Below are 13,252 nucleotides of genomic sequence, written 5' to 3' on the forward strand. Positions count from 1 at the left end.
GCGGTGATAGACATGTAACTGTTATAACAAGTATTTGCACTTTTACTTTCCAATGGAACATTGTTTACCAAGCTTTCTAGATCTCATTTGCATAGTACCAAAGTGTCTGTAGCTATATGAAAATGTTACGAAATTTCCTTGGATGTAATTAATTAGCATGTAAACGCTATAATAGATAAGATGGTGTATAAATATTTTTTACACACAACGTAGTACAGTAAAACTCCATTTATCCAACACGGTCGAGGAACAAGACGTGTCGGATAATAGGATCAGTCGGATAATAGGAGTTCACTAGCATCTCCCTACCTTCGTTGTTTATTTATTCCTACAATGGGAGTTAATTTTCATATAACTGAATGTTGCTAAGCTGAAATTTGTAAACACTAAGGCTAAAACATTCATTCGTATAAGCGTCACATGGCCTGCAATCAGATAGTAGGATTTCAGGAAGATATTCGGTTAATCGGGCATTGCGATGGCACTGGACCGAATAAATGTCCCAGTTCGGATAAGCGAAATTTTACCGTATATGTACTTTTTACCATCAGCGTTTTATTTCTTATGTTGGTTGTAGGACGAATTCCTAGTTGATTAAGTATTTATAAAATATTCATCGGCAATTTGACGAGTACCAATTAAGAGATCAACGCTACAGAATTGTCAAAGTAGTAATATCAAGCTATATAATATTGTAGTATTATAGCAATGAATTAATAAGTAACAAATACTTGGAAAACATTTTTATATCGACTCGTCCTTATTCACAGAAGTTCTATCATTTCATAAATGTCACGCGGAAATATGTCATCATGACAAGGATTTACGAGGTTCGAAAGAGAATCGTGATATTTACGATTTGTCACGAATCGCGTCCATCGACGAGAAGGAAGGATGAGAGGTTGCATAGACGGCGTTCACGTTGAAAGAAATACGCGTCACGATTCGTGAGGCATTCGTGCGGCAGAGATATCGATAAGGGTTGTTTACGAAACCCTTAATCAATTCAGTGGTACCACACGGAACTACTGTTTACTCGGGCGGATACCAATATTTGATCTCGTGTCTGCTTTCGATCATCCCAGATTACTATGTTTTCCCCCTCGCTGCCAAACGAGATCCTATACATCGAGAAGTGTCTACCTTGATGGTGGCATCGTGTACGAATCTTTCAAACGAGGTCCATTTTTTTTAATATCAACACCTAATCAATTAACTGTGTTTGACGTATATACTCGCCGTCGCTTTTATTTATTTACGCACACTACGATCTAACCCCATGAGAGATTTATAAAATTCAATTCCCCAATTAATTGGTTAAATGAGTCATTAAAATATTCAGTATATTAATCCTGTCACAGGCTGAAAAAGTCGTTTCAGCGAAAGAAATAGAAGAACCGAGCTCATAGTAAATAAGTAAAATTAAAAAATTGATAGGTATCTATATTATTAAATGGAATGTAAATATTCCTTTATGAAAGACTGAAACTAAAGATTAATAATAAGCGTTCTTGATGGTGAAATTCTAATAGCGAAATTCCAATAGCTTGTAAAAGCCTTAGGGAAATTTGTGTTCTCTTGCTTTCCCTTCCTTGCCCTCTCTTCTTTTCTATACTGCTTCCATCATTGTCCCTTTCTTTTATTTTATGCATTTTCCTTCATTTTGCCCTTTCCTCTTGTCTTCCTATCCTTTCTTCTCTATTCTCTTAACTTTTCATCCCTCGTGCTATTCCGTTTTCCTCTTCCATCTATTTCGTCTCCCTTTTCCCTCTTTCATCATTCTGTTCCCTTCTCTTTTTTCTCTTCCCATCCTGTACCATTTTTTCCCATTCGATTTTCATGTTAGATACTCTCCATAACCATATGTGTCGTATGAAAAATTTAATCAACCCAGAAGGGTACGTGGAACATTCGAATATTAAAACAGAATCGCACTCGACCCAAAATTCGCTCGCAAATATCAAGCACCACGAGCTACGAAATTCTAATCAACGTTCGAGCGAAACCATGGAAAGCTATCGTCGCCACGGAACATATCTGACACGTTTGAAAATTCAATTCAGCGAAACGCTACATAAAACGATTGAGATTTCTATTGCTCGGTTCTTTGCCGGATTGTCCGACGATCGATTATCGGAATAGAGAACACGGGGCGGCACCGGTTAACGAGATATCGAAACGGCCATTCGGTGTTCACAAAGGTCCAACCGAATGCCAGCTTCATTGTCGGCTACGCTGCGAAACTGGCGAGAACAATACATTGTATCATTAACGAGCCGAGTGTACTTAGTTAGGTCAGCTTCGTCAGTTTCTTAATTGGCTTCTGCACAACACCCGCAGTACGACAAATCAGCTCGCGCAACTCCAACTACCGGACAACCCCACCAGCAACTTCTGAATCAAGACATTTTCTGGACCAATTATGTACGATACAAGTGAAATTCCACGCGAGATTCTTTTTTCGACTGGGAAATTTCACGAAATTTCATACAAGACGGCGATTTCGTTGCGTGATAATCAATCCCTGCAGCTTTTTGTTGCAGGTTAATTATCTGGTCGTGATTTTATTCATTACGCGAAGAAATTGTGACCGAAGAGAGCCCGGTTTCCATATAATTTTGTTACTATTTTCTTTGCTTACTTCCAATTTGATACTATCGTGAAAGATACATTGATCTATCATGTAACATACATATAAAATATAGAGAAAGATATTCGTGTTTCGCAAATCTGCTCAATTTCATATGGATCGATCGCAATGAAACAAACAACTACTTGTATAGATAGATTGGCAATAAATCTATGAAGGATAATTTGACAAATTCTAATTAAACAGTACGATTGCTGATGTTTGTACAACGGGCCAACCTTTCCCAGGAATTAAAAAACCCGTATAATTTCAATTGATTAACAACTTCACTGATAGCCCATTATTGCAGTTATAGAACTATAACAATCAATTGAAAAATGTAAGATAAAATGGAAAGAAATCTTCGATATTTCAATAATAAGAAATAAATTCTTCCCACTTTTCGCGTCTTGTAAGTTCCATTTCTTTGTCATTAATATTCCCCCTAAGCTGTACCGCATATCATAAATTAAATGAAAGTAGTACGATAAACTTATTTGCTTTCCTATCTTGGTCCGCGATTCAACGTGCAGAAGTTCGATGAAATATTAAACGAAAGTTGGAAAACTCACCAGTTCTCAGAGGCGTCCTCGTCGAGGATGGTCCCGTCAGCAAGTCGATGAGGTAAGTTGGTCGTGGTTCTCGGTCGATTCCTGACCCTTGGTGGACCAACGACACCGGTCCTGGAGAGGCCAGCACGAAAGGACGCCCTTGCCCTGTCGACTGCTCGAGTCAACGTCATTGAATCTTATTAGTGATTGTTAGTAGAAACTGCTAGCTATGCATCGAAGAAAATATATATTGCGAAAAATCACGTATTACCATATCGTTTCGATGAAGAATTTCCATCAAACCGTTAGTAGTTTGTTATCGTTAAATTGCAGACGTTTATGCATTCATGGGAAATTTAATTTTTAAGACGTACAAATACACGCTGTGTTCGTATAGAATGCGAGAAATATTGCAATTTATATTTTTTTTAAATTGCGTAGATAACATCTATCATCAATTTTTAATCAATTTTACAACTACTAACTAACTATCTCGGAAGCGTCAAAGATATATCGTTATAAATAATAATGTCGAATATACTTGAAATAAAATTAATGATTTTTACAAATACAATCATTATTTGAATTAATACGTAACAGACTGCGTAATGTACCGAAATGTATAAAATATACAGAATGAAGCACTCGTCGTAACAGTTAGAGAAACAAATTTCTATTTAAAATTTGCATAGACCTTTACAATTTACTTAGAATTTTCTTGTATTTCATTAAATTCATGATTATTTTACAAACCGGTGAGCATAATACTGGCATAATAACGAAGATAATACTACCGGAACAATATTATCAGAGAAAGTTTTCCAACGTTGTTCTGTACGTGCTACTTTCCGCAATATATTTTTCTCATCGAACTCGGGTGTTTGAGTGAGTTACGCGTAAACGAAGTTAGTCACCGGTTGGATTAAACAAACTTTCGCTGGAGTGAGAGGAAATAGGATCATGAATCGCGTTGCACGGACACCTGAGAGCACTGAGGGCACGGACAATGACTTTGCTTGGAAAATTAACGCTTTGAATACGCTGGACGCTATGAGAAAAATTGTAGTTTGAGGAGAAAAATCTGAGAAGAGTAATAATTGGAGAAAGTAAGCGATAAATTTAGAAAATAGAATAAAACATACGAATTCTTACAAGTGGCGTGGTGGTAGAGTTTCTCGAGACTAAACAAATATTTTCAATGCAGATAATTCGATGGGAAAAGATTAATTTGACTTGCAATTAAATTTCTTGTACCTTATGATATAATCGAACACCATTTTTTACTAAATTCGATAACATATCTGAATAAATGTTAACACCTAATCAATATTCACTTGCAGTTCAATAATCATCAATTATTACGAGGTATGCTAACTGTATAGAAATCATATAGAAGGACCAGATGGTACGAAACTGTCGATTTATCGTTATATGCACGATTGGATCGTTGGCACACGAATTCTACGAGCCTCTGTATGATCATCGTAAAGCTTTTTGATTTTGGGCCAAGCGCGAGTCGTTGAACTTCACGTACCGAAATACAATAACTGCTTTACATTCGATCACATGAACGAAAAGGTACTAGCAAAATTCAAAAGGAAATATCGAAGAATTCTATTGAAAAAGGTATTGCGAATTTTCAGATTCTCCTATAGGCTATATATATTGTATTTGTAAAACCATGAAAAAAGATAGTGACTGTAACAAACCGTAAAATGGATCCCTTTGTGCGTTTCAAAAGCAAAATAGTGAATATTTTTCATCTTGATAGGATACGACAATGCAATAAAGTATAAAATTCTAGTAAAAAAAAAAATCAATAATAAATAAAGTAATAATAAAAGATCAACTTTCCCGCTCGAAAGTTTTAAGACAGTTTAAATTGGCACTTTATACGACAAGGAAACTAAGTAACGTAGAAAGCGCCAATATATTACAAGGTACAGGTGTGATTTAAAATTCATAACCTAAATCATATGCTGAAGTTTTGCTAAAAATAATAAGTGTTCTAAGATTTTTCAACTGCAGCGTAGTTACTGCTTTCAAATAAAATATAGCGAAGGAAGTAAGTTATAACAGTTTATGTGAGTTTGTCACAAATTGGCCGTTGGACAGCCGCTACCTTTCCTCGCAGTTGAACAATATAAATGATTTAGGAAACGCAAGAATCCGTTTAAAATTCTACACGAAGATAAAAGAATCATCGCTCTTGTCGAGGACGAAGATTAAAAAAGAAAGAGCATGGAAACGGAAGGTGTTTGCGATTGGAAGCGATGGGTGCAATTTTCTCCGATGCTCAGGGCCATCGATCGTTATTAAACAGCGACAAAGGCATCCCTCTTTCTCACACGATGTCCCTCGAAATAACAGCTCGTTAGAAAAAGAAACTCGAAGATTGATTGGGTCGTTTCACATAATTGTCCTTCTTATAAAGCGTATAACAACGATCAGCCTTGTGTCTTTAGATGTTACATGCGTTGGATAAAAAATGAAATGCATCCTTCATCCTATTACCAAGGGAGTAAAAGAAATTCTTGGAACCATTAAAAAAGAGATGAAAGGAAAAAGAAAAACGAAAGAGGTCGTGTAATAGGAAACGAGTCGATGAAAAATCGACAGAAAATTAATCGGTTGGCAAGAAATAAATACGATAGCAGTTTCTATCGACGCTAAAGCTTGCGCTCACAGTACGATCAGATTTAATTAAAAATTGTTTGGCAATGATTACAATTTTCGATTCTCGTTGAAACTTCAAGTAAAATATCACGGAAATACATAGAGTGGCTCGCGGCTATATTCTAACATTTACCATGGAAAACTTTCCTATGCTTTTACGTTATTGTATGCATGTTCATATAGAAAACATTTTGAAATTTCATTATGTAGATTCGCACTGAATATTTTGTAGCTTCTATGTTGATTTTCAAATTTGCTTCGTACTTTACCAACATAACCATGACAGTCGGGTTTCATTACGGTACAGTGAAAATTTCAAATGTTTTGTATGACACGCACGAAGTACTGATAAAGGGTTTGTATAGATATTTGTGACATTTATCACAGAAACCTGCTATGTATATATTGTACGTTTCGCATGAAACATTTTCGAAGTTCCATTAATACTGTAACGAGACATGATTATTACGATAATTAATATAAATTTGAAACCAATTGAATAACCTATATAGCAGTTGCAAGGTATCTATTGCAAATATATATCTAGTATAAAATTAATACACGTCATAAATGGCGATTTTAAACGTGCAATATTTGTTAAAAATGGTCCCATCGTGGTATATCGATATAATGGAAATGTTTCACTGGGCGAAATTCTACGATATTTTACACAGTACATATGATATATTCATAAAAGTTTTCGACAAGTGTTCAAGTACTTTCACGAGTTATATGTATTATAAAAGTGAAATAAACGTGGCTCGATCGTCCACAGACAGCTCCACGTCCATTTTAATAATCAATTTCATTCCCAGGGTTGTATCCATCAGCTGATTCGCCCGTGGGGGTTGAGGGTGGATTTATCAACCCGCAGGTGGGGTGTCTATAGCTTCCTATACGGGAGTATAATATTTATTACCGGGTCAGGGTTAACTGTTAGGCGCGCCACACACGTCCAGCGACTGTTCTGCGGCGTCATCCTAAAAATAGTTTCGCGAACACTTCCAGATATAAAACGTGACCACGCGTCTCTTCCTCTTCGCGTGTCCCTCTCCTATACCCTAGTGTACACGCGCGTGTGCTCGGAATTGCACTGAAATTGCCCGGAGAATCGGTAATGCCATTTGGACACACAGGTTTACTCTACTTGTTACAAGCGTTCTTCTACTAAAAAATTAAAAAAGAAATTATCGTTGATGACGGATATGGGAAAAGGAAAATTGAAATACAAGTTGATGAAAGGTAGTGCAAGATTGATAAGAAATATTCATTTCCAAAGGTTGTGGATCAATCTTGTGCAGTTGTAAGCTTTTCAGGTTACTGCTGAACTTATTTAGAGTTTGGATATTCGGTCAGAAAAGACTACTCTGACTGTTGTATTTGAGGCATTCAGGGAGGAAACATGGTGTAAGTGAACGGATCTTTAAATTGAGGGAATTGTGGCTACAGTTATATTCTGATAAGAAAATTTATATGTTCCTGAACATATTTATAGGTACTCATAAAGATTTGGAAGTCTATAACATACCCCTAAATAAATAAAATTAAAGAACGCTAGATAAATAAGAAAACTGCAGATTAAATAGACTATTCTAATAAAGAAGTATTGCTACACGTAAGAAATCCGTAAGAAAATTTTGTAGATAAATATTATTGTACATCGTTCTCCATAATTGTCTTATCTATTTGGTAAACACCGTTTTTTACCATTTTTTATCATTTTTCTTCATCGAGTTCCTCGATTTTCATATGAAAGAAACTATCATCAATACGAGTGAGAACAGGAAAAAGGAAATTGAAATATAAATGAAGGAAAAAGTGGTGCAAGGTTGATAAGAAAAATTCGCAAAACTCGTAGCGCCTCGTTTAATCGCAAGCTTTCCTATTCGGAATTTACCGCTTAAAACTTAAACTCTGGCATGGTCAGAGACGATAACAAAAGTGGAGGCAGAGGAGGAGAGTCAGCGGATCAATTACGATTCGGCGGACTATTCGAAGGAGTCTCTCGATCGAAAACTTCAAACTTTTCTCATAAGACGATGCTGCCCTGTCTGTGAGAAAAAGTAAAGTGGGTAAAGAAATAAAGAAATAAAGAAATTCAGTAGTAAAGAAATAAAGAGATTAAGAAAATCGACTGAGATTGGCGGGTGCCCTTCGTACGTTTCGTGCGATCGAAACGTGACACGCGGAAGGACGTGTGAAAGAACAATTCGCGAGTGGCGCAGGGTATCGTTGCACGATTCATTATGCGGGCAAATCTGACCTCGATCTCCGATTGTAATAATCTTCGTCGGGTGGTAGAATGTGTGCTACATGGCCCAGTTGCCAACGGGCCGGCCCTGAATGTCGACGACGCTGTCTTATACCGATCGGTGCAGCAGAAAATAATGATTCTCCAGTTTAAAAGCCGCAGGAAACTATATGTGAACATAGCACGAAACGTTTTGGCAAGACACCGTGTCAAACGTCCAACGTGCGTTTCCTCTTTTCTCTGTGGCTTCGTTGCCTTCTGTCAGTGATTTTAATGGCCACTGAACGATTCCAAGGAATTGCGTTCGCCTCTTGTGCACCCTCTTGCACGATTGAATCGATTCTAAGATTCTTAATAAAATTGCAGGGTAGACTGCAGATTTTTATGCATTTACGTAGAATTAAAAGCACAACAATGCGTATAATGTACGTAATATGTAGAAATACACAAAATAACCAAAATATCAGAGCTATGAACAAAAATTTTCCAATGAATTTGATAGAAAAATTCGTGACTCGAATCCAAAATTAATAATGTGAGTGGCGAAATTGGTTATCATCTAATAGTATAATGTAATTTTATACAATGTGATTTTAGATTGACGTTGGAAGTTTTAAATCGCTTCTGATATTACTAATACGGAACGTGCAAATTATTAGGTGGACAGTATTACATAGAAGCGTTGGGTGGTTTCAGGTAGTTACAGCAACAAGCACTTGTCTCGTGTTTCTGGAATTCGAACAATCGAGCGCTGAATACACAAGCTAAAATGACACTTCCACGGGACACATATGACGCCTTGATTTAGTAATGATTGCGCTCTAGCTGCTTTACGCGTTGCAATTTGCGCGACAATTAGCTACGTAAAAAGCCTTTGAAAGCTAAGTATGTAATTGCTGTTACTTGGTTTTTAGTACAGTTCTAAAGGCAAGAATGTTTAATTAGTTCTAATTTCGTAAGTAGTGAACTTATTTCTTAATTCTTCGTCCTATATTTTTCACGATCTTTTCATCACATGATGTATCATATAATGTAAATGTTTCATCCCATTTTATTTAGATTTTATAATAATGATGATTAAGTATCGAACGTAAAGTGTTTATTATCGGTTAAGTATTTAATTATATATTTTAAAAATTAATAGTTCTCATCGATAAGTACTAATTTAATAATAAATAGAATTAAAAGTATAAAATATCGACGCAAGATTGCTGAACGTTAAACCTTCCTCCTACAAAGATAATTATTTTAATTAATTTCACTGGATTTAATTAAGTGAAGGATGCACTCGAGATTCCATTCGAGAAGCGCACTTTTTTCCCGGAAAAAATTGGCAAGCTAAGACACTTGTATTTCCCCGGCATTCAACCACCTGTGCTTTTAATCATCCAAAGAAGAGAGGAAGATACACGTAAAGTTGATCTCCATAATTCCATCATCAAAATATTCGCTTGCGATACAAGACTTAAATAAACAATCTAATTTTACGCGTTACTTTACGCAGATACACAGATCCAAGATGTGACTAAAATTTCAACAATGTTAGCAAATAAACCGAATAATTTTTCAAGAATAATACGAGTAAGGAAGCTATCTTATTACGAATACTATACTTTCATAGATTCTAAAATCTTTCTAGGACTGCTTACAGGGTGTAGATTCTATTGGTAAATGACCCAGAACGTAGGTCCTTTTCCTAAATTAATTTAAGACACAAGAACCACCCTTAAATCATTAGAAACTCGAGAACTTTACTTTTAGATTAATTTTAAAATTACAAACTGCCTTTGGATCGTCTATAGGATGATAAATCACAATTTTAACTCTAGGCATAAAATCAAGATTCTAAACTATTCAAAATCCTCGAATCATCCTTATCATGAAAAATGGTACCGTCGAGAAATCTACTTTTATCCTAATCCAAAATTGTAAAGCTATCTTTGAATAAATCACACTCTTAAGTCCTCTTCCAGGCGTAAAATCAATCTTAAATTATTCAAGATCCTGAAATCACCCTTGAGCCACCATGAAGTCGAATCTTCTTAATCTTGGCTTAATCAAAAGTTGTGTAACGATGTTTGGATCGTGTAAACTATTATGGAATGATAAGTTCCAATTTCAGGACGTTGTTAAGGTGTAGAAACAACTCCTAAAGTTTTCGAGATTCTTCAACTACCTTTGAATGTTTCGTGAAGTGTCGAGATAGCGAAACCTCGAATGCAGACGAAAAATAAATATAGTGCAGGTTCTTGTACCATTGAATTAATATTGTTATTAACATTTTATAAGTGACAAACTAGAAATTCCTATCTTTGTATGTGGACACAAAGTAACAGACTGCTTCGTTTGATGCTTGTGAAACGACGTAACCGGTGATCGTGTGAAATTAACGTTTCAATCGAGTAAAGGGAAACAAGGAGAAGCGCGAGACTTGCTCTGCGAAATTTAATTAGTCGTTGCAAAGAAAAAGAATTCGGCGCGTTGAATTCTGTCGGACAATGAAGCGACTCGGTGGTAATTTTTACAAGCACCTTTCGTACATCAGTCTGTGGCAAGGAAGGTCACAGTGCGCTCCAAGTACGCTCCTACGGACACACCCCGTGTTAACACTTAACTACGTGACCTAGTGTCCTCGACGTTGCACAACGAAGGCAATGCGAGAAAAAGAGAATGTCTGTGGAATTAAATAGGACAAACAGAGGTGTGGGTGTGACATTTTTAGCGCTATCGAACGTATTTTTATCTGTTCAACGCATTGCGTTTTCTATTAGTTTGTTCCGTATGAAATGTTCGTCTGAAGGTCTCAGATTTTTCATTGGATTATATGAAAAAGACTACTATTGATTTCGAGTGTCATTAACGTCAAATTGAATGTCAATTAAAGCTCTTTTATTTCACGTGTTTTTTGTTTGAAATACGACTGGATGTTTTTCAATATTGTCGTTGTAACGGTGCAATAAATTCGTAAGAAATTCGAGTCAGTCTCCACGACTAGTCTAAAGGCAGACATAATTTTAATGAAAATACTTTGATTATCTAAAATATGGCTTAAATAATAATATTTATATTAATACACGGCTCATTGCTTTCTTTTCTCCTCTGAAATCAAAAAATACAATAGCAACTAAGTAAGCTAAGTATGATAATTGAATCGACGCAGTGTATGCGTCACTAGTAGCTAACGTGTAATTAAACGTACTCTGAAGAAAACCAGAATCGTGTTTCGTTTAACCGAAGGAAACGAACATTTCATATGCTACAACCTAATGCATTGCAAATTAACACTAGAACTAACAGCAATGCTATAAAATTAACAGTGTTACTAATAGTACTAAAAGCAAGTAAAACAAAAAATAAAAATCATCGAAATTGACAAAAATGCGTTATTCTAAATTTATAGAATTATTACGAAAAATTATTAGAATCGTTTAGTTTGATCACTCTGATACTTCTAATGTTAAACGGATACATTTCCAAGTACGATTTAAACCACCTGATACAGTACCAAACTTCATAATGAGTTATTTAAGCGTTAATTTGCCAACTATTCTATAACAGGGTACGAAAAAAATATACAGCGGTAAATGCAACAAGGTGAATACAAATTGGACATGAAATTTATGGAGGTTTCCGTGAAGCAAGTGATTCAAAGTAGAAAATGAGAAACGGCGAAGGGAGAGAAGGGCAAAAGAGAGAGGGGGCAGGGAGAAAAAAATTGGAACTTACAGCGTGTGACGAGCCTGTTGTTGGTCTGGCTTGGGGGCGGAATTGCAGGCTGCGGAGGTGGCTGCGAGCTCAAATCCTCGAAATTTATAATTTGCAAGCAGATGTCGTCCACCTCGCTCCTTATTAGCGCTATCACCTCGCTGCATAGAAATTTGGTGCCTGTGACAAACAAAGATTAATCCGATTAGCTCGCGCCCACGTAATACGTCTATCTTTGAAACAAACGATCTTTCAAGTTTTCTCGTTCCCACGTACAAAAACTCGTTACCAGATTGCGTATGTTTATGCAATAGCATATTTTCATTACCACAATTAAGGAAATAGGATCTGTACGTGTAAAAATTTATTTCACTCGTTAAAACCTACAGCAAGTACCATAGCTTGAATATCTTTTATATTTTTGCATATTATGTACAATTTTGTACATGTTTGCACCTTTAAATCTCCTATAAACTCATAAAGATCTGTAATCTACCCATTGCTATAAACTTTCGCTGTAATAATAAGAGAGATCAGTAGTAAATGAAATGTTGAATTATTGAGGAATTAAAACAACAATTGCCCTATATTCTGTGATACCACAATTCTCGTTTTAATACCAAGCATGCATCTTGCGACGATAGTCCATTAGAAGCAGAAACATTGCAGGATAACTGCTGGAACAACAAACATTGATTTCCAGCAACAATTTTTTGAAATACTTCTTTATCGGTCACGTTAAATGGGAACATGGGTGTCTGGCGCGATAAATATCCACGTTTGACGTTTCGGCGAACGTCTATTAGAATCCAAGTCCGTTAAACGTCTCGTGTGTTGTTTGAAGTTAGTCATAGGATCCCACGAAGCAACCAGCGGGCAATAAAAGCTTGTATCTTCGAATAAATCGCGTCTGGATTCTATCCAAATACAGTGGCTCACAAAAGTATTCGTACACTTACCATAGGGACTTTTAATGCACGCATATATACAAATTTTTGTTATGCGATGATCATGTTGGAAACAATTGAACTCAATATGAAAATATATGTATACAGAAGTTGCAACATATTACCGCATACCTATATTTAGTAAAAAATTTAGTGCGAATACATAGTTGCCATAGTTAAACATATTTATAATAATAATTATTAAAGACGGTTCTAACGAGTGCTAAGACTTACTAATATTGTGGATGATTAGCTGTTTTGAAATTGATAGGTTGTTTAAATGCTTGAAATATTTTCTGACAGGAAAAGATGTCAATACCGAGAATCAAACTATAGAATCAATAAAGGGATGTATATTTTATGCACATAATGAGACACGACTGTCCTGTCCTGATTATATTGGTCAAATTGAAACCAATCTAAAGGTGCACATACATAGAAGCTACGAAAACACTGTATTATGGAAAATAGCTATAAACTGATCATTATGATT

General features: G+C 35.8%; 1 protein-coding gene across 10 annotated transcripts in view; it reads right to left on the minus strand.

Moving 5' to 3' along the window:
• Positions 1-13,252, minus strand: part of LOC100652253 (potassium voltage-gated channel subfamily H member 6) — a 142,001-nt gene that overhangs the window by 88,461 nt on the left and 40,288 nt on the right. For all 10 annotated transcript variants that reach the window (XM_048412091.1, XM_048412090.1, XM_048412085.1 and 7 more), the window contains exons 3-4: positions 11,834-11,992; positions 3,202-3,352 (exon numbers count right to left, since the gene is read on the minus strand). In XM_048412091.1, coding sequence (XP_048268048.1) covers positions 3,202-3,352; positions 11,834-11,992 — 310 coding nt within the window. The remainder of the gene's footprint in view (positions 1-3,201; positions 3,353-11,833; positions 11,993-13,252) is intronic.

This window comes from Bombus terrestris, chromosome 14 (assembly GCF_910591885.1).
Source record: "Bombus terrestris chromosome 14, iyBomTerr1.2, whole genome shotgun sequence".
In the NCBI taxonomy this organism is placed as follows: Eukaryota; Metazoa; Arthropoda; class Insecta; order Hymenoptera; family Apidae; genus Bombus; species Bombus terrestris.